Here is a 24,106-nt window from a genome sequence, read left to right on the forward strand (position 1 = left end):
TATAATAATACAACCCCCAATAGGTCCTCTGTCATCCTTTTTGGACCTGTACTCTCCTCCCACCTACCCCAGAGGTTTTTACTTTGGTGCAATACACCAACTCCAGTTCAGGTTCTACTTGTGTATTCTCTTCTGATCTTGTTTTTTAACTTCTGCCTGGGAGTGAGATCATCCCATATTCATCCTTCACTTTCTTTTTTTTTTATTTTTTTTTTAACCAGAGCACTGCTCAGCTCTGGTTTATGGTGGTGTGGGGGATTGAACCTGGAACTTTGGAGCCTCAGGCATGAAAGTCTCTCTGCATAACCATTACACTACCTACCCCCACCATTACGCTACCTACCCCCACCCTTATTTATTTTTTTTGTCTCGAGGGTTATTGTTGGGGCTTGGTGCCTACAATACGAATCCACTGCTTCTGGAGGGCATCTTTTTCCCGTTGTTGTTGTTGCTTTTATTGTTGTTGCTGCTGCCATTGTTGTTGTTGGATAGGACAGAGAGAAATAGAGAGAGGAGGAGAAGACAGAGAAGGGGAGAGACCTACTTCACTGCTTGTGAATCGACACCCCTTCCACACAGGTGGGAGTAGACTCCAGCTGGGATCGTAGCTCAGGTCCTTGTGCTTTGTACTCTGCAATTAACCCGGTGCACTGCCATCTTCCCCCCTTTCCCTTACTTTCTTTTCTGTCAGCCCTCCTAATTATTTCTTGTGGAGTTTTTGCATATTTTTCTTTGAAAAAAAATCTCTTTTTACATTTCTCATTAACAACAGAAAGGAAACCAAAGCACCACTCTGGCACATGCAAGTGTCAGGGACTGAACTCAGAATTTCACTCTTACATGTCTTTCACTTCACCAGCAAATCATCTTCAAGGTCTGCGTGTCACTGTTTTTGGATAACCCTTCGACTGAGAATTACTGAGCGCACTGTCCTCTCCTCATAGAGGTAACACAAGTGCACCCCAGAAAAGCTCAATAAAGGTGATTTCTATAATACATCCTCACCCCCCCCCAAGATAATATCTTTACTTCCCCTTTCTAAGGGACCAAGAGATCTAACTTGTATACATAAATATATCCAAAACAGCCAGTGAGATCACTAACTTGGCTTGTGTACTGCTTCGCCTTCTATACGGACCAGGTTCAAGCCTAGCCCTCACCTCATTGAAGGGAACTTCAGTTCTATAGTCTCAGTCTCTCTCTCTCTCTCTCTCTCTCTCTCTCTCTCTCCTCTCTCTTTCTTTCTCTCCCCGTGTGTGTGTGTGTGTGTGTGTGTGTGTGTGTGTGTGTGTGTGTGTGTGCGTATCTAAAAAATAAAGGGAGACAGGGTCAGGGTGGGAGTGAGAATCCTAAATATCACCCTGATACACCCAAAGTGTGTGAGACCCATTCCAATCATTTGGGAGCTTTAAATGGAGGAAACCGGAAGTGGGCTCAGCCAGGGCCAGGACAATATGGCTGCCTGTGCTGAACCACAGCCGACTCTGACAGTCTCTGATCTGTGTACACATGCTGTGTGTGTGCCCCTTCTGGGAAATCCAGTCCTGACTCTGTTAAAAAGCAGTGATCCCAGAGTAGCAGTAGATTGTGTTTTCCTTTCTCCTCTCATCTCACCAGCTTCTGGCTGATGTTCTGATTTCCTCTTTCTCAATGGTTCTTCATTCCCAAGACCTGGCCTCTCTGATGGCCATCTGGCTCCCCTTTGGTCACTTAAACATCTGCCCCAGAGGTTTGGAAAACAAGCTTTGTTTGGCAACCTAAAATTAACCTCGAGTGTGCCTGTAGCATGAAAGGGAAACTACCACACTCCACTCCATTTCAGATACTGACCTAGAGATGAGCCAATAGAGTTTCCCAGGGATTTAGAGCTTGAATGTTTTCTGTCACATCTGCAGATTTTTTTTTCCCCCAAAGACTGGGATCCATAAAACATGGCATGAACTGGAGGCCACCCATCCTCCTGCAGTGTTCCTTGGAAGGGACGTGCTTGCGCAAGGGAAATGAAATGGAGATGAAAGCTCTATTTTGCACGGTTTGTTTGTCAGGCTTCTAGAGTTCACTGAGGAAGACAGTTGAGACTCAGGAATTTGACGTTAAAGTTAGTCTCGGTGTGTTCAAGGCAATCTCAAAAGTGCTTTGGACAGCAGTTACAGGGCCTTTCCAAGGACTCAACTTTCAGCTTCGACTCATTGGCCTATCTTATGGGTCAGGATGGTTTGCCTTCACCACCCCCAGGAGACTAAAATTTGCCAGAAGCTAGAACTCAGTCCCTCTGCTGGTTCTTAGCCACATTGTCCAGTGCAACATCTCAAAAATTCTGTCATGAGATAGAAATGTAAACATATTAATCACAGTTATAATGCAACAACCTCAGGCCTTCCCTCCCCTCCCCATAAATCATAATCCAAAGATGTTAAATCTAAAATTATTAGCATCTACTTTTAAATTTCCTTGATCTTTTGGAGTTAAAAACAAAATGTCTTGCAACTTCCCTCAAGTTCTTATTTTACTTTATCATAGCAAAGTAGGTTCTTGATAGTGAGTGATAGAGAGAGGGTCTACTGTCCAGTATCCACAGTTTGAACCAAGAAAGGTGAATCTGGGTGTACTTTGCTTTTTAATGAAATGTTAAATGGACCCACACTGATGCCAAGAAATTGCCCTACCATGTAGGAAGATATTCCAATCCCCAGTCTCCTGGACTGTTATTAAAAAAATTTTGTCTCCAGGACTTTATTTAATTTTTTATATTTATTTGTTTAGTTGTTATTTTTTTCTGCCTCCAGGGTTATCACTAGGACTTGGGTGCCAGCACTACAAAACCACCACTCCCAGAGACCTTTTTTTTTCTTTTTTTCTTTTTTCCATTTCTTATTATACTTGACTGTACAGAGAGAACTTGAGAGAGGAAAGACAATAAGAGAGGAAGAAAGAAAGAAACTGCAGACATGCCTCACCACTCATCAAGCTTCCTTCCTGCAGGTGAGGAGCAGGGACTCAAACCTCAGTCCCTGCACATGGTTATATGTATGCTTAACTGGGTGCACCGCTGCTCAACTCCCTTTGTTTGTTTTAAGTAAATGTTATGTATTTATTTTACCAAAGCACTGCTCGACTCTGGCTTATGGTGGTTCTGGGGATTGAACCTGGAATCTCAAAAGTCTCAAGCATAACCATAAGCAAGTCTCTTTTGCATAACCATTCTTTCTTCCCAACCCTGATTATCTAATTTTTTCAGTGACTGTCAGGAATTGCAGAAAGTCTAAGACTTTACACTACAGATTGATGGGTACTGGTAAAAGACATGAGACTCCTGGGTTAGAACCAAATGACTTCACTGTGCGCATTACTGCAGCTAGCTTTTGACTTTCTCAACCCCATTCTAGGATTGAATTCAAGCTTAGAGCTTTATGTTCAAGTAATTTCCTGTTTGTCTCCTCAAATTCTGAGTGCATTGGAGAGGCAACCAGAATCTTTGAGGATGGGCAGAAAGCAAACTTCTGAGTGCCCTTTGCTCCCCTCGGAGACGATATCTTTATTATACTATCAGTAAACAGACCTTTCCTTTAGAGACACTATCTTTAACCTTCAAAACTGTCCACTCCACAAACTTCTTGAAAAGATAATTAGAACAAACTTGTGTCTCTACTTACAGAACACACAAAAGTGAGAGGAAACCATAGAGATTTCTCTCCCAACAAGGAGTAGCTAAGACTATATAAGACCAAGTAAAGGAGGATTGACAATAATGAAAATACCTGTGGGTTCTTTAATTATATCCCCCAATATATTCTGTTTGGAGTTCATGACCATGAATTTAAATTGAATAGACAGGAATCTTCCTCCCAATCTGTGTGGAAGAATCAACTTGGTCCTGCTTAAAGTGCTTTTGACTTGTATTCAGAAGCTGTTCTTTTTTCCCCCATCACTGGAGCTTCACAATTGCAGGCTGATTACTAGTCAGCTCAGGAGCAGTGACCAAAATGGATGTAAACCAGGAATCTTAGGAAATAGGGACTCACTGTTTCCAATGCTCACTCGCTCTCTCCCTGTGATCAGAGCCTCATCACTCTAGGGTGACGTTTTCAGATAGAAAGAGAAACTGGGACATCACACCACTAAAGCTTCTCTCAGTGCCTGCACACTTCCAAGTGCTGCTTGTTACAAGGGGCCTGAGCCTCAGTCTCATGCCTGGAAAAGCAGGAACCTCCCCTTCCCCCTCCCCCCATATTGCCTGCCCTGATGCCATCTCCTTCACAAAGATGGGCTCCACATAACAGAATCTTGAATAGTGATTCAGGAAAAAATGAATCTGAGTCAGAAAGCAAAAGACACAGGAGAAGTTGAAACAAGAAATAGAGACCCAGATTTTTATGCACAGGATCCCAGGTTCAAGACTGACCTCCTGAAGGAAGCTTTGGTATTGAGGTATCTTTCTCTTTCTCCCTTTGTCTCTTTCTCTCGCTATCTGAGAAAGTTAGCTTGGAGTTATGAAGCCCAGGAGATAACAAAAAATGAGACAAACAGCAACCAAAAAAACCTCCCTTTAAGTCCAGTGCTCTCATTACGACGCTGCCTGGGAGGCGGCGTGAGAGCACTGGACTTAAAGTAAGAGGTGCTGAGTTTGATCCCTGGCATTGCATGTGCCACAGTGACACACTGGTTCTCTGTCTCCTTCTCTCTCACCTTTGTGCTAATGAATAAGTAAATCTAAAAATAAATAAATAAATAAGGTTCATCAAGCATGGCTTGGAAAGGAGCTCACTTAAAACAGGTGGTCAAGAGAGTTGGGTGGTAGCACAGGAGGTTAAGTGCACATGGTGCAAAGCACAAGGACCAGCGTAAGGATCCCGGTTTGAGCCCCTGGCTCTCCACCTGCAGGGGGTCACTTCACAAGTGGTGAAGCAGGTCTGCAGGTGTCTATCTTTCTCTCCCCCTCTCTGTCTTCCCCTCCTCTCTCCATTTCTCTCTGTCCTATCTAATAATGGCGACATTAACAACAACAATAATAACTACAACAACAATAAAAAGATAAGGTCAACAAAAGTGAAAATAAATAAATTAAATAAATAAAAACAGCTGGTCAAATAGAAACTGAAGTGATTCTTCCTCAGAAGAATAGGGAACACTGGTGCTGTATCCATGTGCTGTGCAGAAATATGGAACAGAAAGCAATGTAGTCAACCACAGAAGCACTACAAACCCGAGGAAGACAAATCTCAAGGAACAGGCAGCAGCAAAGCCATTACAGGCAGAAATCTCTGAATCACCAACAGCAGGACTGGCTCAGGAATCTGCAGAGATGCTGCTTTTTTCCAGCTGAATGACTAGGGCTTAGGGTGGGAAGGAATGGGAGAGAGATAGCTTTCTCTACTCTAAGCACATGAGGGAGGAGAAAGGGAGTAGAAAGGGAAAAAATGGGGTCCAGGATTAAAGAATGTGCTCCTGAGAATGTGAAAGCTCCTTCTGAGGCCCTACCCACAAATAACAGGTACACCCTGAAGTCCTGGACTGTTATCTCAGAATGTACTTGCAAATGGAGAATAGCTCACCTGGATAGCGCAACGCTTGGATAAGTGTACAGCCCCAGTCTGAGCCCAGTCACAACACTAAGGGAGGCTTCATTGCTATGTTTTCTTTCTTTCTCTTACCCCCCTCTTTCTGCACTCTCTCCCTCATAATTTGAAATAATTGTATTTCAGGAGGTATTTTTCTCATCAGATCAACATCAACTGTGGCTTCCCCACCCCTTAGTCAGGGCCTCACACATCACTGAGAGAAAGAAGGGGTAGGAGAGAGACACCACAACACCAGAGCTTCCTCTGGTACCAAAACATCTCCTGTGAGGTGCTAGGGCTCAAACCTAGATTGTGTGCATGGCTAGGTGCCTGCCCTACCCAGTGAACTTAGTTTTCTGGCCTCTAAATTCCTGCCTCTTAGGACTACCCACTTCTCCTGGGTCTTTCAAGTCCAAATTTCATAGGCTTCTCAAGTCATTTCTAAAGGGGCCAGGCACTGGTGCAGCTGACTGAGCACACACATTGCAGTATTCAAAGGTCCAAGTTCAAGCCCCTGCAGGGGGAAAGCTTCACAAGTGGCAAAGCCATGTTGTAGAGGTGTGTGTGTGTGTGTGTGTGTGTGTGTGTGTGTGCGCGCCCATCTTTCCCTATCTCCCCTCTTCCTTCTCAGTTTCTCTCTGTTCATTCTCTCTCCAGAATGAACAAACAAAATATTCAAGTCATTTCCAGCAAGGGAATGAAATTTAACTTATGTCCCTTTAAAACTGACTCAGGGTTTTTATTTGCTTAATCTTCTTCACTCACCCCTTACCTTTGAATCTATCCAACACTTTCAGATCCCTCTTGATCTGAAAGCTGCTCCAAATCCTGTCACTTCAACTCATCATCTGCTCTTTAAAAAAAAAAAAATTGGGGGGGAAGAGGTTTTAATGGCTGACAGTACAACTGTTGACATGGGCACAGTTTCTCACCTCCCTGCAACAAGTGCCTGCAAAATACTCTCACTTCGGTCCTTTGCTATCATCCTCAGGCACCAGGACCCCAAATTCCCCCCAACCTCTTTCTTGCCTTCCTTCCCCCATAGTCCTCTGCTTTGGAGCAAGACACCAAACCCAGTCCACATGTCACTTTGTGTTTCCCCTTCCTATTCTTATTTCTTCAGTTCTGCTTGCACTTTCTCAGTCACATCTCTGCTCCTCTCCCAGGCCTGGGGTCCCAGCAAGTGGGTCAGTGCTTTATGTTCTCTTCATTTCTGCCTCTCTGCCTGGGTTGGGGTTCCACACTACACCCCCTTCCAGCCTATTCATGTTTGTGAGGTATACTGTGAGTAGTTAAGAGTTGACATCTGACCTTTTTCCCTTTTCATTTTTATTAGTGATTTAACAGAGTCTTACAAAAGGAAAAGATTTCAGGGTTATAATTTCATGTCTGTGCACAGTAACTGTAACTCAACACCCTCCACCAGAGTTTTGTGTCCAGGCCAGGGGTGGTACCAGTTGATCACACATGTACCTATCATCCACAAAGATCTGAGTTCAGGTACCTCGTCCTCACCTGTAAAGCAGTGCTATAGGTGTCTCTCCCTTCTGACTCCTCCTTGCCTCTGAATTACTCTCTGCCTCTATCTAGTAACTAAATAAAATTTAAAAAATATGTATCTAAAACAATATAATGGGTGAGAAGATACCATAATGATTATGTATAAAAATGTTCCTGCCCAAGACATCAAAGGCCCCAGGTTCAATCCCTAGCACCACTATAAGCCAGAGATAAGTGGTGCTCTGGTAAAAAAAAAAAAAATTAAAAAAAAAAAAAAATATATATATATATATATATATATATATATATATATATATATATATAATCACCTACCCTCTCCTGACCACCACAGTTCTCCCAAAGTCCAAGAGACAGTCTGGTTACCATCTTTTTTTTTTTTTTTGCAAGTTCATTTGATTTAATTATCTGTATTCCACATAGAAGTAAAATTACCCAGTAGCTAATTCTCTCTCTCTCTCTGTATGCATGTGATATAGTGATATAAAATAAAATAGATCTTGTTTAAACACACTGCCTTCTTAGTTGTTAGCATTATAGTAATTTGATGGAACTTTTATTCCATCTTTAATCTGAGAAAATAGCATATTCTCTCTGGGTGCCTGTTCGTTCTGTTTCCTTCAGTAATTAAGTCTGCTGCCTCCTGTGTGTGTGAAGTCGGCATGTCTCTCTCTGCAGTAAAGAGATACTATCATAATCTCTGTAATTATCAAATCTGCATGCCCCTTGAGACCTGACAGGAAATAAGCCAGAGATTTTTTTCTCTCTCTCTCTTTTAATTTCAACTAAGCCTTCTCCATATTCCTATGGTCTCCACTAGGTATTCTCTTAATACTCTCAAACAAGCTCCTTTTTTAATCCTCAGATAACCCTGTAAGACTGTTACAGGAGAGTTCTGATCCTTGGAAAATCAATGTAATTATTCCCATTTTGCATAGTCACAGCACTGCTCTTGGCATCAGTGTATTATGAGCTCAGTACTTAGCACTACATGTACATGTAAATTACATAGTACATTCGAGTACATGTCCTGCTCATCCAGAGTGGGACTGAGGATTCCATAAATGCTGGTGTAAAATGCCTGTGTTGGGGGGTCAGGCGGTGGCACACCTGGTAGAGTGTACACATCACAGTGCACAAAGAACTAAGTTTTAGCCCCCAGTCTCTACTTGCAGCAGAAAACTTTGTGAGCAGTGAAGCAGTGCTGCAGGTGGCTTTCTGTCTCCCCCTTCCCTCTCAATTTCTATCTCTATCCAAATAATAAAAAATAAATAAAATGCCCATGTCCAAATCAAGAGCATAAAGACACCAACTGTCCCTCTTTCTCAGACTGACAACTTGCATGCAGCTGAGTCTCCACCTCTCATGGAAGGTTGCTTCTCCACCTCTCAAGGAAACACTGGAGGGCAGGGAAGACTGGAAAATTACAGTTCACAGGTGCCAGGTAGTGGTGCACCTGGTTGAGTGCACATGTTACAATGCCAAGGACCTGGGTTCAAGCCCCTAGTCCCCATCTGCAGGAGGATAGCTTTATGAGTGATGAAGCAGTGTTGCAAGTCTTTCTCTCTCTCCCCCTTCCTGTTGATTTCTGGATTACAATAAATAAAGATTTTTTAAAAGGAGAAGAAAAGAAAAATTACAGTTCAGTCCTGTGGCATCTTTGGGGCTTGGTTCTACGTGAATTGGGGTCAGTGGTAGGTTGCTGCGGCTCAGATCCTATTCACTCCCATCTGTCCGGCCTCTGCGTGCTCTTTTCTTTTCCAGGTGGTTCTGATGCACTAGAAAGTTTATGTAGGCCATTCCAAAGCCCCAGGAACCTCCCTCTAAATTAGATCCACTCTCTTCTTCTATTTATTTATTTATTTATTTATTTATTTATCTTATAGAACAGGAAGAAACTAAGATGCAAGGTGACACATTTTTCCCATGCAAGTGGGGACCAGGTGCTTGAACCCTGTTCCATGCAGTCAATAAGATGCACCACTGGCCATGCCCCTTCTCTTTCTTCTGTCTGCTCCAGCGTCCTTCTCACTTCCAGTCATCGGCATTATCCAGTCCCAGGAAGAGATTCAACCGTCTCCAATGGGCTCTGCTCCCACCACACACTCACCTGCTGGCTGGTTTCCAGGATTTCGTTGCTGTCATCAGCATGACAGTGTGCAGCTAACCAAGATATTCATTCCTCCAGAGAGTCTCTGAAATCATCCTCAGGATTCTCATCTTGCCTTACTTCAGAATCTGAATCTGGAGGCCTGCCAGTGGCTGGCACGGTTAGAGGAATTCATCAAATGCATCTTTGTTTTATAGATTGGGATTAACTCATTTTCCCAATTCTTCTTCCTCAATTTGCCCACATCTTATTTCTCAACATCCTCCCTCTGTCTCTTGTCTAGAAAGAAACTTAAAGGGAGGAGGGAAGCTTCCAGATCTTCCATACTGCAAATGTATAAACAATTACCTTTTAAATGGGCTGGGAGTTACTTGAGGGGGTTATAGTCACTAGTCACACATTTCTATTAGCTGAGTTTAATCTATAATGTGTGATTTATATTACTTGTTAAAGTTTAGGTTTCTTTTTATCACCAAGGGTTCACGTCTCTAGATTGACTTTTTTATTGGTGATATACAAAATTATCAGATAATAAGCACATAATTCCACACTGTTCCCAGCACCAGAGTTCTGTGTCCTCATCCTGGTGGAATTGGGGTCCAGAGCCCTCTATCTTCCCCCTATATTTTACTCCCTCTAGGAATATGGACTATCATTCCATTTGGGGTGCAAAAGGAAGGAGTTATGGCTTCTGTATTTGCTTCCCTACTGTACTTGGATGTTGGCAGGTCAATCCATATCCCCAGCCTATTTCTTTCTTTTTTTTTTTTTAAGTTTATTTATTATAAAAAGGAAACATTGGCAAAACCATAGGATAAGAAGGATAGAACTCCACACAATTCCCAACCCCAGAATTCCATATCCCATCCCCTCCCGTGATAGTCTGGTCGGCATCATGCTAGCATATGAAAAGAGAGTCAACATACAAAGCCAAACAAATTGTTGATCAATCATGAACTTAAAGGCTGAAATAGTGCAGATGAAGAGTTGGTGGGTCCTCTATTTTGTCGATAGCTAGTAGGCATATTTTAGTTATATTCCAAAGGGCCTGTAGCTATACTAGTTTGTTGTTTTTTTTTTCCCCTGAGCCTGAAATCTGATATACAGGTGGATCCAAGTTATTGTCTGGGGAGATGATGTCATGGCTGGAAAAAGGACCAGAAATCTGGATCAGGGAAGAGAGTAGCTCCCTAATATGGGAAAGGGGTATAAATATTGTTGACTGTAAACCCCATCTATTTGATTTGGTCCGTGGCCCATATTCAGCTTAGGAGCCTATGTGACCTCTGCATCCCTGTAGATGAGGTCCCATTCTGTGGTCACGAGTAGGAACATTCCAAGCTGCCCCCATATCGACCTATCTTCCTCAGGTGTAGCATAGAGTATGGTTTCCATCCTCCCTTCAGAGGATGGAACATTCTCTACCGTTGTTGATCCAACTTGAGGACAAGGTCCTATGGGGGTCCCAAACAGGGGACTGTTTTGTTGTTCCTGATAGAGATGACCAGTAACAAGATGAGAGGGATTTATTGTGGTCTAGGCCCATCATGTCTGTTCGGGAATCTCAGGACTCTCAAAATAGGGTCCCAGCCCAGCCTGTTTCTGTCTTTCCCTAGTCAGGTGAGATTCTGGAGAGGTGAGGTTCCAGGACATGTTGGCAAAGTCATCTGGCCAAGGAGGTCAGGATGGAGTCATAGTAGCATCTGCAACTTGGTAGCTAAAAGCATTAAGATACAAAGCATGGATGTGAGGGCGATCTGGCTGTGACATCTGTCACCCCATTGATCGCCGGGGTTGATTCGGCTGATCTGGCTGGCTAGGTGGGTGTCCCCTTCCTCCTTCACCACTCCATGTGTGTCCCTCCCAAAGCTGCGAGCTCGGTTGAAGAGGATGGTCTTCCCCGAATAGAGACGGACCGGTCTTTGGTCGAGGGTATACGAGTAGCTGCGCTCCCCTGCTAGAACCTCCAAACAAACTCTCAAGATACAAAGCAGAACAAATTGTTTAATAATTAGGAACCTAAAGGTAAGAATATAGCAGATGAAATTCGAGCTGTCTGTGTTGGGAGAAGCTAGGAAGTCTATTTTAAGTATATTCTAAGGTATATTCCCCATGACTTTACTAACATTTGCCTGAGACCCATAGCTAACATGTGGGTGGGCTAAAAGTATTATCTGGGGAGATGATGCCAGAGTTGGGAATAGGACTAGAAAGCTGGAGCAAGGCGGGGAGTAGCTCCCAAACATGGGAAAATTATATAAATACCATTAACTGTAAACCTCATCAATCTGACCTAGGGTCCATGTCTACTCATATTCAGCACAGAACCCTGTGTATCCTGTGCATCCCTATAGGTCTGAGATTGCATTACATGGTCACAGGAAGGAACATTCTAGACTGCACTCATTTTAGGACCAGTCTTCTTTGAGTAGCAGAGTATATTGACCTAGCCTCCCTCCAGAGAGTAGGGCAGTTTCTACCATTGTTCTACATTGAGGGCAAGGTCCTATAGAGTCCCACAAGAGGGTTTATGATGTTCTTCCTGATTGAGATGACCAGTGATGGTGGAGAGAGGGATCTGTCAGAGGTCTAGGCCAATCATATCTGTGTGGGAATCTCAGGATTCCATGGCTAGGGCCCTGGATGATGGGGTGACCTGATAGTGACTGAAAGGGCCATCATTAAAGTATGCCAGTCTCTTGACCTTATCCAGCGTTTGTAGTTTTGACTTTATCTAAAAGGGTTGGACTTAGAATGATTAAGAGAGATGAAATAAGAGTACGTGAGGAGGTATCTAGGTCTAAGTAGCAAGTACTTGACTAAGTATTTTAGTAAACCCTCTCAAGAGTATCAGTTACCTTTTCGTCTCTAAACAAAGGTCTCTTTTTTCTTTCTTGCTTGCTTATTTTTGCTTTGTTGTTGTTGTTATTAGTATGTCTGGCTCTTCTCAGACCCCAGAAGACCTTGAGAGTCACCCTTTCTCTATCACCTCTTGGGGTCTGGCCACAGAAACATGCAGTTTACAGATGGACAAACTGACTTCATCTGAGGCCTTCCCTCAGCTCTCAGAGGGGCATCTGGTTGACCTCACAAGCACTGTTATATAACTGCCCCCCAAATTAAAGTGCTACTGCATCTTAACAAGCTTAGAATTTCTTTCAAGGTTCTTATTTAGTATGTGGTGTCACTTGCACAATACGAAAAGGACTGGCTCTGTCATTACCTGCCTGGGTCACAGTGGCCAACAAGCCTCCCCAAGGAGCTAGTTGGCCCTTGTCCCTTTCCCATTCCCATGGGGAGGCTGAGCCTCTGGACCCTGTGGGGAGAGTCATGCTGTGGAGGCCCTTGTCACCGTGAGGCCAGATGGGTCAACATTATCTCAAAGATTGCTTTGACCCCACAAACCCTGTTTTTCATGTGACACCTGGATTGCTGCTCCCTCCCTCCTTCCACTGGAGCCTGGGAGGTCCTTCCTCAGCTCTCTGCTCTCTGCATTCCAGATGCCTAGGCCAGAGGAGTCCCAAGATCTATGTGGGCCTGAGGACTCCAAGGGGAACTCAGAAAGTCCCAAGCAGGGCAGCAGCAAAATGAAGCTCAAGAGTCGTCTTTCAGGTAAGTGGGACTTGGCCTGCCTGGGAGGGAGCCAAAAGCCACTGGGCTGCAAAGAGAAGGTTACTCCTAGGAGGAGCTTGGTTTCCCTTTAAAGCCTCAGTGTTGCTTTTCTTTTGGGAAAATTGCACCTGGGGTGTGACAATTGCATCCAGCCTTGCTGCCTATGTGACCATTTCTAGGAGTCATTACCAAGTTGAGCGTCACCATCCCTGGCTCCACTTAGCTCTACAGCTCCTGTTTGGTTCCTTGACTGTAGAAGGACCCTTTCTCTGTGGAAGGTTCCAGACAGACAGTCTTTCCAGTATGGTAAAGATCTATTTCCTTAATATCAGTGACTTTCTTTTTTTCTTTTTCTTCTCTCTTTTATTCCTTTCTCTCTTTCTTTTTTCTTTCTTTTAAGATAGAGACAGAGAAGACAAAGAAAATGAAGATCACAGCATTGAAGCTCCCTTCAGTGAAGTAGGAGTCAGGCTCAAACCTGGGTCATGCATATGGCAAATCAGCACACTATCTAAGTGAGCTGCTTAGTCTCTCTCTCTTCTCTCTCTCTCTCTCAAGGTTACTTACTGATGAGGCTTGGTGCCTGCACAACAATTTCACAGATCCCAATGGCTGTGTGTGTGTGTGTGTGTGTGTGTGTGTGTGTGTGTGTGTGTGTGTGTGTGTGTTCTTTCCTTTTCTAACAGTGATACATGCAATACTGCCCCACTACTCACGAAACTTCTCTCTATAGGTGGGGACTGGAAGCTTGAGCCTAGGTCCTCACACATAGTAATGTGTGCACTATACCATGTGTGCTATCACTTAGCCCCCTGACTTAAAAAAAAAAAAAGCTATCAGGGAATAAACTCAGAACTTTATGCACAGGCTATTAAGTGACCCCCCCCCCCCGGCACAATTTTGATTCTACTGTTTTTCTGGGGATGGTGGTAGGGTAAAGGGGAATGGCTGGGGAGGTGGCTCTGTGGGTAGAACACAAGACTTGCAGGTATGAGACCCTAGGTTACCACATATGTAGGAGCAGAGAACATGCCCTGTTTATTCTTTCTCTCTCCATCTAGAACTTCACTAGGACTTCCTTGCCTACAAGGCTACACTGTTTCCTTTCCCCACACACACACATAGAAGGTGAAAGACAGGGCATGGCAGTGGTGCTTCTGGTTGAATACACATCTTACTTTGCCCAAGGACCTGGGTTCAAGTTCCTGTTCCCCACCTGTAGGCAGTAAGCTTCAGGAGCAGTGAAGCAAGTCTGCAGGTCTCTCTCTGTCTCTCTCCCTCCTCCCCCTCAATTTCTACCTGTACTATCTAATAAAAAAGAAAAAGAAGGGGCTATGCAGTGGCACCGCTGGCTGAATGCCCATGTTACAATGCCCAAGAATCCAGGTTCAAGCCCCTGGTCCCTACCTGCAAGGGGAAGCTTCATGAGCAGTGAAGCAGGGCTGCAGGTGTCTGCCATCTCTAGCTCCCCTTTCTCTCAATTTCCCTCTATCTCTAGCCAAGGAAAAAAATATATTTAAAAAAATAAAATATTTTCAAAAAAGAAAGAGGAAAAATGGCTGTCAGGAGTGGTGGGTTCATGGTGCCAGCATAGAGCCCCAGTGATAACCTTGGTGGGGAAAATAAAAAGAAGCAGAAGATGAAAGACAGACAAAAAGAAGAAAAATTGATGCCACCGCTTTTCTTCACCATGTGTGAAGCATCCTCCTCTGTGTGGTGGCCAGAGGCTCAAACCTGAGTCCTTGTTCATGGCAATGTGTGAACCCTACCAGATGAACCATCTCCTGGCCCCCACAAATATATCTTAGAAAGAGAAAAAGACTGGGAGAGACAGCAGAGCATGGCTCCATCTTCCATGGAGTCCTCCCACTACCCACAGTGAGGTGTGCACTTTATCTCATAAGCCACTTTCTCTTCCAGTCCCCCATCATGACTTCATGGGTCTTAGGTACTTTTTCTTAGTAAAGAAAATTGCTGTGGCCTACAAGGTGGCACAGTGGCTACAGCATTGGACTTACAAGCATAAGGTTCTGAGTTCTGTCTCTGGCATCACATGTGCCACAGTGATGCTCTGGTTCTCTCTCTCTCTCACTCACTCACTCTCACTCTCTCACCCTCTTTCTATCATGAAAAGATGCATATTTGGGGCAGGGAACTAGCATAATAGTTATGCAAAAGACTTCCATGCAGAAGGCTCTGAGGTTCCAGGTTCGGTACCCACCCAGTACCGCCATAAGCCAGAACTAAGCAGTGTTTGGTAATAAATGACTTAATTAATTAGATATTTTTAAAGAAAATTGCTTTAAAAAATTATTGAATGATTGTCAGTGATATGAAGGCACAAGCTGGATCCAGCGTTAACTATTCATGACTATTCTGTTCATTTCTTTTTCCTCTGAATTGAAACAAGCTTAAAATATTTTTGTGGGCCCCTGAAAATAGCACTGTGTCTGCCCCATCCTAGGCCTAAGGAAAAGAAGGGTCTGGCCTCCCACCCACGAAGGAGCTGGTGTCACAGAACAAGTCAAGTTTACCCTGAAACTCTTGTGTGACCTTGTGACCTTGGGCTGGCTATTTACCCTTGGCTGAGCTTCCACTCCCTCCCCTGAAAGAGAAAATGGTAATACTAGCTTTGAATGGTTGCTGCAGACCTAAAGAAACAAAGTATATAAAAGCACCTAGCACAAAGCATGGGTATTGACATCCCCAAAATGTGGATTTCTCTGTGGGTATGAGGAGACAGCTCACATGTTTAAGCCTCTGGCTACCACATGGTAGCATTTGCATGGAGAAAGTTCATGAGTAGTGATGCCAGCCTCTCCTCCAGCCCGAGAAAGAGCCCAGAGCAGTGCATTTAAATATTTGTGTGTCTGGGGTCAGAGCCTCACAGAGGCTATGAGGAGATCTTTAGGCCCCTTTCTTGGCAGAGTTGATTAACCCTTTGGGGAAGGATCACAGCTATGGGGAAATACAGGGACCTTTGAAACCAGCTCAGTGACATTCCTCACTTTATGGGTGAGGGTTGAGAAGTTAAGGAAATACCAAAGGTTACCCGTTGGGGGCCAACAGAGGATCTGCCTCCTCCAGTGGCCTCTTCTAACCCACCCTCAACCTCCTGAGGACCCTGGTAGGACTCTTGTTTCCCAGTCAAGGAATCTATGATACAGAGAGTGGCACAACTTTATGGGGAAAGAAACATAACTGGGACTGTCCTGATTCTGTAAATTCCTCACACTGATCATACCTGTGATGTGTGTGTGTGTGTGTGTGTGTGTGTGTGTGTGTCACCTTGGCTTCAAGCATGCATGACACTACTGCTCCCGAGTCAGCTTTCTCTTTCCATTTAGAGAGAGAAAGAGGAGCCACAGCATTATCTCTCTGTGAACTCTACCATCACCACCACCCTGCTATGAAATTACTGTCTTCCAAGTCAGGTGGTAACACAGCAGATTAAGTGCATGTGGTGCAAAGTGCAAGCACTGGCGTTAAGGACCCCAGTTTGAGCCCCCAGCTCCCCACCTGCAGGGGAGTCGCTTCACAAGCAGTGAAGCAGGTCTGCAGGTGTCTGTCTTTCTCTTCCCCTCTGTGTCTTCCCCTCCTCTCTCCATTTCTCTCTGTCCTATCCAACAACAACAACATCAATAACAACAACAATAATAACTACAATAAAAACGGGCAACAAAAGGAAATAAATAAATATTTGGGGCTGGGTAGTGGCGCACCTCGTTGAGCGCACATGTTACAATGTGCAAGGACCCAGGTTCGAGTCCCTAGTCCCTCCACTGCAGGGGAAAACTTCACGAGCAGTGAAGCTGTGCTGCAGGTGTTTCTCTGTCTCTCTTCTTCTCTATCCCCCTCCCCTCTCAATTTCCAGCTGTCTCTATCCAATAAATAAATAAAGATAATAAAAAAAATTTTTAAAAAGAAATTCCTATCTTCCCAGGTCCTTGTGCACAGTAAGGCACCTGCCCTACTGAGCCATTTCCTAGTGCCCCATGCTGATTATTTAGAATGAGCAACAGGTGAGTAATAAACCCAAGCCTGACTGTCACAAAGAAATGGTTTCCACCCTCTCTCCCTGGGTCCTACCAGAACAAGAAATGTAGAATAGTGGAAAAGGTGTGTGTGTGTGTGTGTGTGTGTGTGTGTGGTGTCAGCTAAAACTGTGTTCAGTTCCCAGCTCTGCCTCTACTGGGTTCTTGGCCCACAGCAGGAAACCTAAAGTCTCTGATTGTTTTTTTCTCACCTGTATAATGAGGGTTATACTGGGGGGAGTGGCAGGAGAGATAGCAGAATGGCTGTGCAAAAAAGCTTTCATGTTCACGGCTCCAAAGTCCCAGGTTTGTTGCCCATATAGCATCATAAGCTAGAGCTGTGTAGTGCCTGGTTTAAAAACAAAATTGAGGAGAGAGAGAGATAGATAGATAGATAGATATGCAGGCAGATAGTCAACCCATATCTGTGACCTTGAATGAACCCCTGCAGTTTCCAATGGAGAGAATGAAATCACAGAACTTTGGTGATAGGAATATTATGGAAAAAAAAAACTGAGGGGAGTCGGGCAGTGGGTTAAGCACAGGTGGTGAAAAGTGCAAGTACTGGCTAAGGATCCCAGTTCAAGCCCCCAGCTCCCCACCTGCAGAGGAGTTGCTTCACAGGTGGTGAAGCAGGTCTACAGGTGTCTTTCTCTCCCCCTCTCTGTCTTCCCCTCCTCTCTCTGTTTGTCTCTGTCCTATCCAACAATAATGGCATCAATAACAACAACAACAATAACTACAACAATAAAACAACAAGGGCAATTTTTTAAAAATTGAGAATTATACTGTATGTGTTATGCAGATCAGTGTAGTGCCTTCTATGTGCCAGGCCAAGTTGAAAAAGCCAGTTGAGAGGGCATCTTTGACATTGCCCCTTAAAATGTGGCAGCTACAGACCCTCCTTACATGCTCACAATCCTGCCATTACCACTAACAACATTTACAGCATATTGTCACTTTCATAACCACTGTTATCCTCCTTTGCCTGCTCAAGCACAGAAAACTCTTTAATGGGTTTAGACAGGGATATTCTCAAGAACTTGGAACTTAAACTCAAGAGGTACCAAGACCAGAAGCCTCTAGGGAAAACTGGAAGGAAGGTTCTAGGGCAAGACCAGAAGTTTTTGTGGGTTGTGGCCTGGGAGACCCATCCACCAGTCACTTTAACTGAATTTGCTAGATCGGGGGAAAGCAGTGATCTACACTCTGCAGTAGAGGCACAATGAATGTCTTGGGGTAGTGGAGGCAAACTACCTTTCATAGAAAATTTGGGGCAGTTGTTTTTCTCTCCTCTGCTATCTGAAATATCCAGTCACCATGACTGAGTTCAGCAGAGCTTGTCAGAGGGATTAAAGAAAGGAAAGCCTGAGGGTGGGCAGTGATGGTACAGGCAAGGTTAGATAAAACTTTAAGGGATATTTATACACTTCCCAGTTTGGGAAAGAATTTAAGTGGAGGACAAATCCTCTCCTTTGAGAATCAGCAAGTTACAGCAACAAATTCATGTGGAAAGGTAGTGGAAGATAAGATTGGAAAAGTAATTTGGAGACACATTAAAGAGGCTTAAGAAATTGGGTCTTCATTCAGCGCTGTGAAACACATGCTGTCAAAAGATATTTGAATGCAGGAGACCTTAGTGTGATGAGCTCCTAATTTGTCCATGTTGGAAACTTGGATATTTATGTCATCTTTATGTCATATTTTCTAAAAGGGAGTGTTCACATATCGTATTATCTACATACAGTGATGTATATGGTTTTTCTTCTCCTGATGACTAGCGACTCCCAGTCAGCTCAAAATAAATTTTTTTTGAATAAATCTTCTTCAGATGAGTACGCCTGTCAAGACAGATTAATATGGTCATGAATTATTAAAGAGGGTTGATAAAGAGGTCCCAGCATTTCTGTTAAGATTTTGCCCAGCTTGGCTCCAGAATGACTCTAAAGAGATGTGAACTGTCATATCAAAGAATATTACTGATCCTCTGACCCAAACCTCTGTCTCTCTTCTTTCTTTTCTTTTTTATTCTTCTTCTTCTACTCCTCTTCCTCTTCCTTCTTTTTGTCAAGGTTGTTCCCTTTTTAATTTGGGTGTTTTGCTTTTGTTTTTAATCTATCCATATAGATTTGTCACCTATTTAAATGAGAGGGTTTTTTTTTTTTTTATCAATTACAAAGGAATTTCAGGAAGCAAGTTACAAGGTGTCTGTTACTTAACCCCTATCAGATAGGCAAAAACAGCAGATCAATTGGGGCAGACTCTTTGGTAGTAAATTCAGTATATATTTGAAAATGCACACAGCCTAAGACCAACTTATTACATGTCCCAAATTAAAAAAAAAATAAAAACAAAGGAATTTCAGGTACTTAAAAACCTGTAACGTAGTCCGGGAGGTGGTGCAGTGGATAAAGCATTGGATCATCAACCATGAGGTCCTGAGTTCGGTACCCGGCAGCACATGTACCAGAGTGATGTCTGGTTCTTTCTCTCCTATCTCTCTTATGAATAAGTAAATAAATTCTTCAAAAAAAAAAGAAACCCTGTAACACAGAGTTAATAATACTCAGCTTTGAAAAGACAAGTTGTTAGAATTGTACCTCTCTTATCCTATGGCCTTGTTGATATTATTTATTTTATTAAACTCAGGACCTCAAGCTTTTTATAAATATTTTTATTATTGGATAGAGATATAGAAATTGAGAGAGTAGGGGGAGATAGAGAGGGAGAGAGACAGACACCTGCAGACCTGCGTCATTGCTTGTGAAGCTTCCCTCCTGCAGGTGGAGACCAGGGGCTTGAACCTGGGTCCTGCTCACTGTAATGTGAGCACTTAACCAGATGCACTACTGCCTGGCCCTGATATTTTCTATTTTATAAATAAGTAACAATTTTTTTTAAAAAAAAAAAAAAGGTCACTATACTGGGATTAAAAGCTCACAAGTATGTTTTTTTATTAAGAGCAAAATTATTTCTAGAAGGTGTCATTCCATTAAAACCAACCTGGGAGGGCCAGGCAGTGTTCGCAGCTAGTTAAGCACACACATTACAGTGTGCAAGGACCTGGGTTCAAGCCCCTGGTCCCTGCCTGCAGGAGAACAGCTTCACAAGTGGTGAAGCAAGGCTGTAGGTGTCTCCCTCTGCCTCTTTCCTTCTCTATCTTCCCCTCCCCTCTCAGTTTCTCTGTCTCTATCCAATAATAAATAAATAAAATTTTTTAAATAAAATAAAAACCTTCCTAGAAAATTTTTTAGGTAAATTGAAATTCTAGCTCATGAAATGAAACATTACATAGTCTAGGAAAACTTGATAGTCCAAAGAATTTGAAGATTATATAGTATGTACATATATTAATCATAAAAGGAATTTTTTAATTTTTATTTATAAAGTGGAAATATTGACAAGATTATAGGATAAGAAGGGTACATTTCCATACAGTGCCCATCCCCAAAGCTCAATATCCAATCCCCACCCTTGATAGCTTTCCTGTTCTTTATCCCTCAGGGAGTATGGACCCAGGATCATTGTGGGGTGCAGAAGGTCTAGATTCTGTAATTGCTTCTCTGCTGAACATGGGTGTTGATAGGTTGATCCATACTCCCAGCCTGTCTCTCTCTTTAAGGGAATTTTTTTTAAAAATTTCGTATATTTATTTATTTATTTTCCCTTTCGTTCCTCTTGTTTTTTATTGTTGTTGTAGTTATTATTTGTTATTGTTATTGATGTCATTGTTGATGGATAGGACAGAGAGAAATGTAGAGAGGAGGGGAAGACAGAGGGAGAGAGAAAGATAGACACCTGCAGACCTGCTACACCACCTGTGAAGCAACTCCTCTGCAGGTGGGGAGCCGGGGGCGGGGGGGTGGTTTGGGAGAGGCTCGAACCAGGATCCTTCTGCCACTCCTTGTGCTTTGCACCACGTGCGCTTAACCCACTGTGCTACCACCTGACTCCCTTTAAGGGAATTTTTTATAGAGGTTATTGTTGGGAGATTGAGGACCCAGAGCTATGATGATGGGTACAGTATAGAACTGTACCTTGTAAACTTACAATCCTGTAATCCACAATTAATCACAAATAAAAAATGATTTAAAAATAAATCAATAAAATTTTAGTATTCCATGGATTGGGTAGGCACAGTAATGGTTATGCAAAGATGCTCTGAAGAACCATGATTCCCATGATTCTGAGCCTCTGAGGTCCCAGGCTAAGTACCCTGCACCACCATAAACTAGTGCTAAATAGTGCTTTGGTAAAATAATAATAATCCAGGTCTTTGATCTGATTTTGGTGCATGGTGTCAGTGGGGGCCTAGTTTCACTTTGCTAGATGTGGTTGCGCAGTTGTTCCAGCACGTTCTGTTGGGGAGAACTTCTCTTCCCCACTGAATGGTTTTGGTCCCTCTATATGGCTGTATATGTATGGGTTTATTTCTGGGCTCTTGATTCTGTATCTTGATACAAGTGTCCATTTTCATTTTAATACCATGTACTATTTTAATTACTCTTGCTTTGTAGTATAAACTGAATTTGAGGAGCGTGATGCCTCCATTTTTTTTTTTTTTTTGGTCTCAGATGTGCTTTGGCTAGTCATGATTTTTCTTGTGATTCCACACATTATTACATTATTTGGGGGACAAATTGTTCAGTTTCCTTGAAAAATGTCATTGGGATCTTGATGAGGATTGCATTGAAACTATAGATTGCTTTTGGTAGTATGGCCATAGTATAATGGTTATTCTTCCACTTCAGGAATAAGGAATGTTCTCACATTGCTGTGTGTCTGTCTCTATTCCTTTAATAAAAGGAAATTTTAATTATGAACTTTTGTTCTTCAAAAAATAGCATTCACTATAACAGGGTGGGGGGGGGGAGCCAAGTAACAGACACAGGGAAGATACTTATATAGATTCTTTGAAAGATTCATGTCTAAAATAGCTTAAATAATAAAAGAAATTGAAACTCTAAATGTAAAAGGCTGTGTAGTAGTTAGAATACTAGACTTAAAAGAATAAGCCCCTGAGTGTGATCCCCAGCACCACATATGCCAGAGACATTCTCTGACCTACCCCTCCTCCCCCTCCTTGCCTTCCACCATACTGTCTATCTCATGAACCAAAAAAAAAAAAAAATTACACCTTTAAAAAAATTAATACTCCTAAAAAAATCAAACAACAACAACAAAAAAAGAAACCCAATAAAAAGATGAGTAGACAGTGGGTTAAGCACAGGTGGCGCAAAGCACAAGGACCAGCATAAGGATCCCGGTTCAAACCCCGGCTCCCCACCTGCAGGGGAGTCGCTTCACAGGCGGTGAAGCAGGTCTGCAGGTGTCTATCTTTCTCTCCTCCTCTCTGTCTTCCCCTCCTCTCTCCATTTCTCTCTGTCCTATCCAACAACGACAACAACAATAATAACTACTACAACAATAAAACAACAAGGGCAACAAAAGGGAATAAATAAATAAAATAAATATTTTAAAAAAATTTAAAAAAAAGATGAGTAGAAGACTAGACTAGGCATGTGACAACTTTACAAAAGAAAAATGAGAAGGGCAGGCAGTACCACTCACATCAACATGTGCAAGGACCCAGGTTCAAGCTCCCACTCCCTACCTGCAAGGGGGAAGCTTCATGACCAGTGGAACAAGTACTGCATATCTCCCCCTACTCTTTATTGGCTAGAGACAGCCAGAAATCGAGTGGAAGGGGGAGATAAAGAGGGAAAGAGATAGAGAGATACCTGCAATCCTGCTTCATCACTCAAGAAGCTTCCTCTTGCAGGTGGGAGTTGGGGCCTTGAATGCAGGTCCTTGCAATTGCAATATGTGTGCTCAACCGGTCCCCTTGCTATCTTCCTTTCCCCTCTCAATTTTTCTCTGTCCTATCAAATAAAGAAACAGGAGGAGGGAAACAGAAAAGGCCCTGAGCTCCAGTTATAACCATGGTGGTAATGAGAAAAAGAAAAGAAAGAAAAATGAGTATTTGAAAAGCCAATTAAAAAATTGAAAAGCTCCATTTCCTTCATTACCAGTAGAATATAAATTGAGAACCACAGTAAAATGTCATTATAATTCTACTAAAGTGGCCAGGATGAAAAAGACTGATGCTGCCTAGTGAAATGAGGATGTAGAGAAACTATTGGGTTGTCATAAAAGTCAAATGCATGTTTGCATAGAAAAACATGTCATGACTTTTCCAACAACCCAATGTGTCCATGACACAGCACTGGTTATGGTGAATAAACACCTATAACACAACATTCGCACTCCTGGGTCTACATTCAGTAGAAATGACATGCGCAGGAAACACCTATAAGAGGGGTCAGGCGGGGGTCGGGCGGTGGCGCAGTGGGTTAAGCGCATGTGGCGCAAAGCGCAGGGACCGGCGTAAGGATCCCGGTTCGAGCCCCCGGCTCCTCACCTGCAGGGGGCTCACTTCACAAGTGGTGAAGCAGGTCTGCAGGTGTCTATCTTTCTCTCCCCTTCTCTGTCTTCCCCTCCTCTCTCCATTTCTCTCTGTCCTATCCAACAACGAATTGCGTCAACAAGGGCAATAATAATAACCACAACGAAGCTACAACAAGGGCAACAAAAGGGGGAAAAATGGCCTCCAGGAGCGGTGGATTCATGGTGCAGGCACTGAGCCCAGCAATAACCCTGGAGGAGGAAAAAAAAAAAGAGGGGTCAGGCTCAGGTAGTGGCACACCTGGTAGAGGCCACATAATACCACATGCAAGGACCCACAGGGGTCAGGCTCAGGTAGTGGCACACCTGGTAGAGGCCACATAATACCACAAGCAAGGACCCACATTAAAGCCCACCGTTCCCACCAGAGGAGGGAGATGCTTCATGACCTGCAAAGCAGTACTGCAGGTGGCTCTCGCTCTCTCTCTCTCTCTCTCTCTCTCTCTGTCTCTTCTTTCTCTCCCACTTCTTAATTTTTCTGTTCTATAAAAATAGAAAGAAAAGGTAGAAAAATTTTGATGATTGTAATAAAAGAAAAAAATTAATAATATGCAAGAGATTATTTGTGACCCATACAGCCTAAAACATTTTCTATCTGAGCTTTACAGAGTTTGCTGAACCTTGTTTCAGATTATTTTTTTAATGTCTTTTATTTTATTTATTTGCTTGCTTGTTAATGAGAGGGGAGGAGCATCACTCTAGTACATGGGATGCCAGGGTTTGAACTTGGGATCACATGCTTTTTAAGAGTCTGTGAATTTATTCACTGTACCACTGCCTGGGCCCCTTTTCTAGATTCTAAAATCAGA

At 43.1% G+C, this 24,106-nt stretch overlaps 1 protein-coding gene across 7 annotated transcripts in view; it reads left to right on the top strand.

Annotated features, from left to right (window-relative positions):
- Positions 1-24,106, top strand: part of PDZD2 (PDZ domain containing 2) — a 527,012-nt gene that overhangs the window by 441,564 nt on the left and 61,342 nt on the right. For all 7 annotated transcript variants that reach the window (XM_016191465.2, XM_060191196.1, XM_060191199.1 and 4 more), the window contains one exon: positions 12,687-12,798. In XM_016191465.2, the coding sequence (XP_016046951.2) occupies positions 12,687-12,798 (112 nt within the window). The remainder of the gene's footprint in view (positions 1-12,686; positions 12,799-24,106) is intronic.

The sequence above is a fragment of the Erinaceus europaeus genome, chromosome 5 (assembly GCF_950295315.1).
Source record: "Erinaceus europaeus chromosome 5, mEriEur2.1, whole genome shotgun sequence".
In the NCBI taxonomy this organism is placed as follows: domain Eukaryota; kingdom Metazoa; phylum Chordata; class Mammalia; order Eulipotyphla; family Erinaceidae; genus Erinaceus; species Erinaceus europaeus.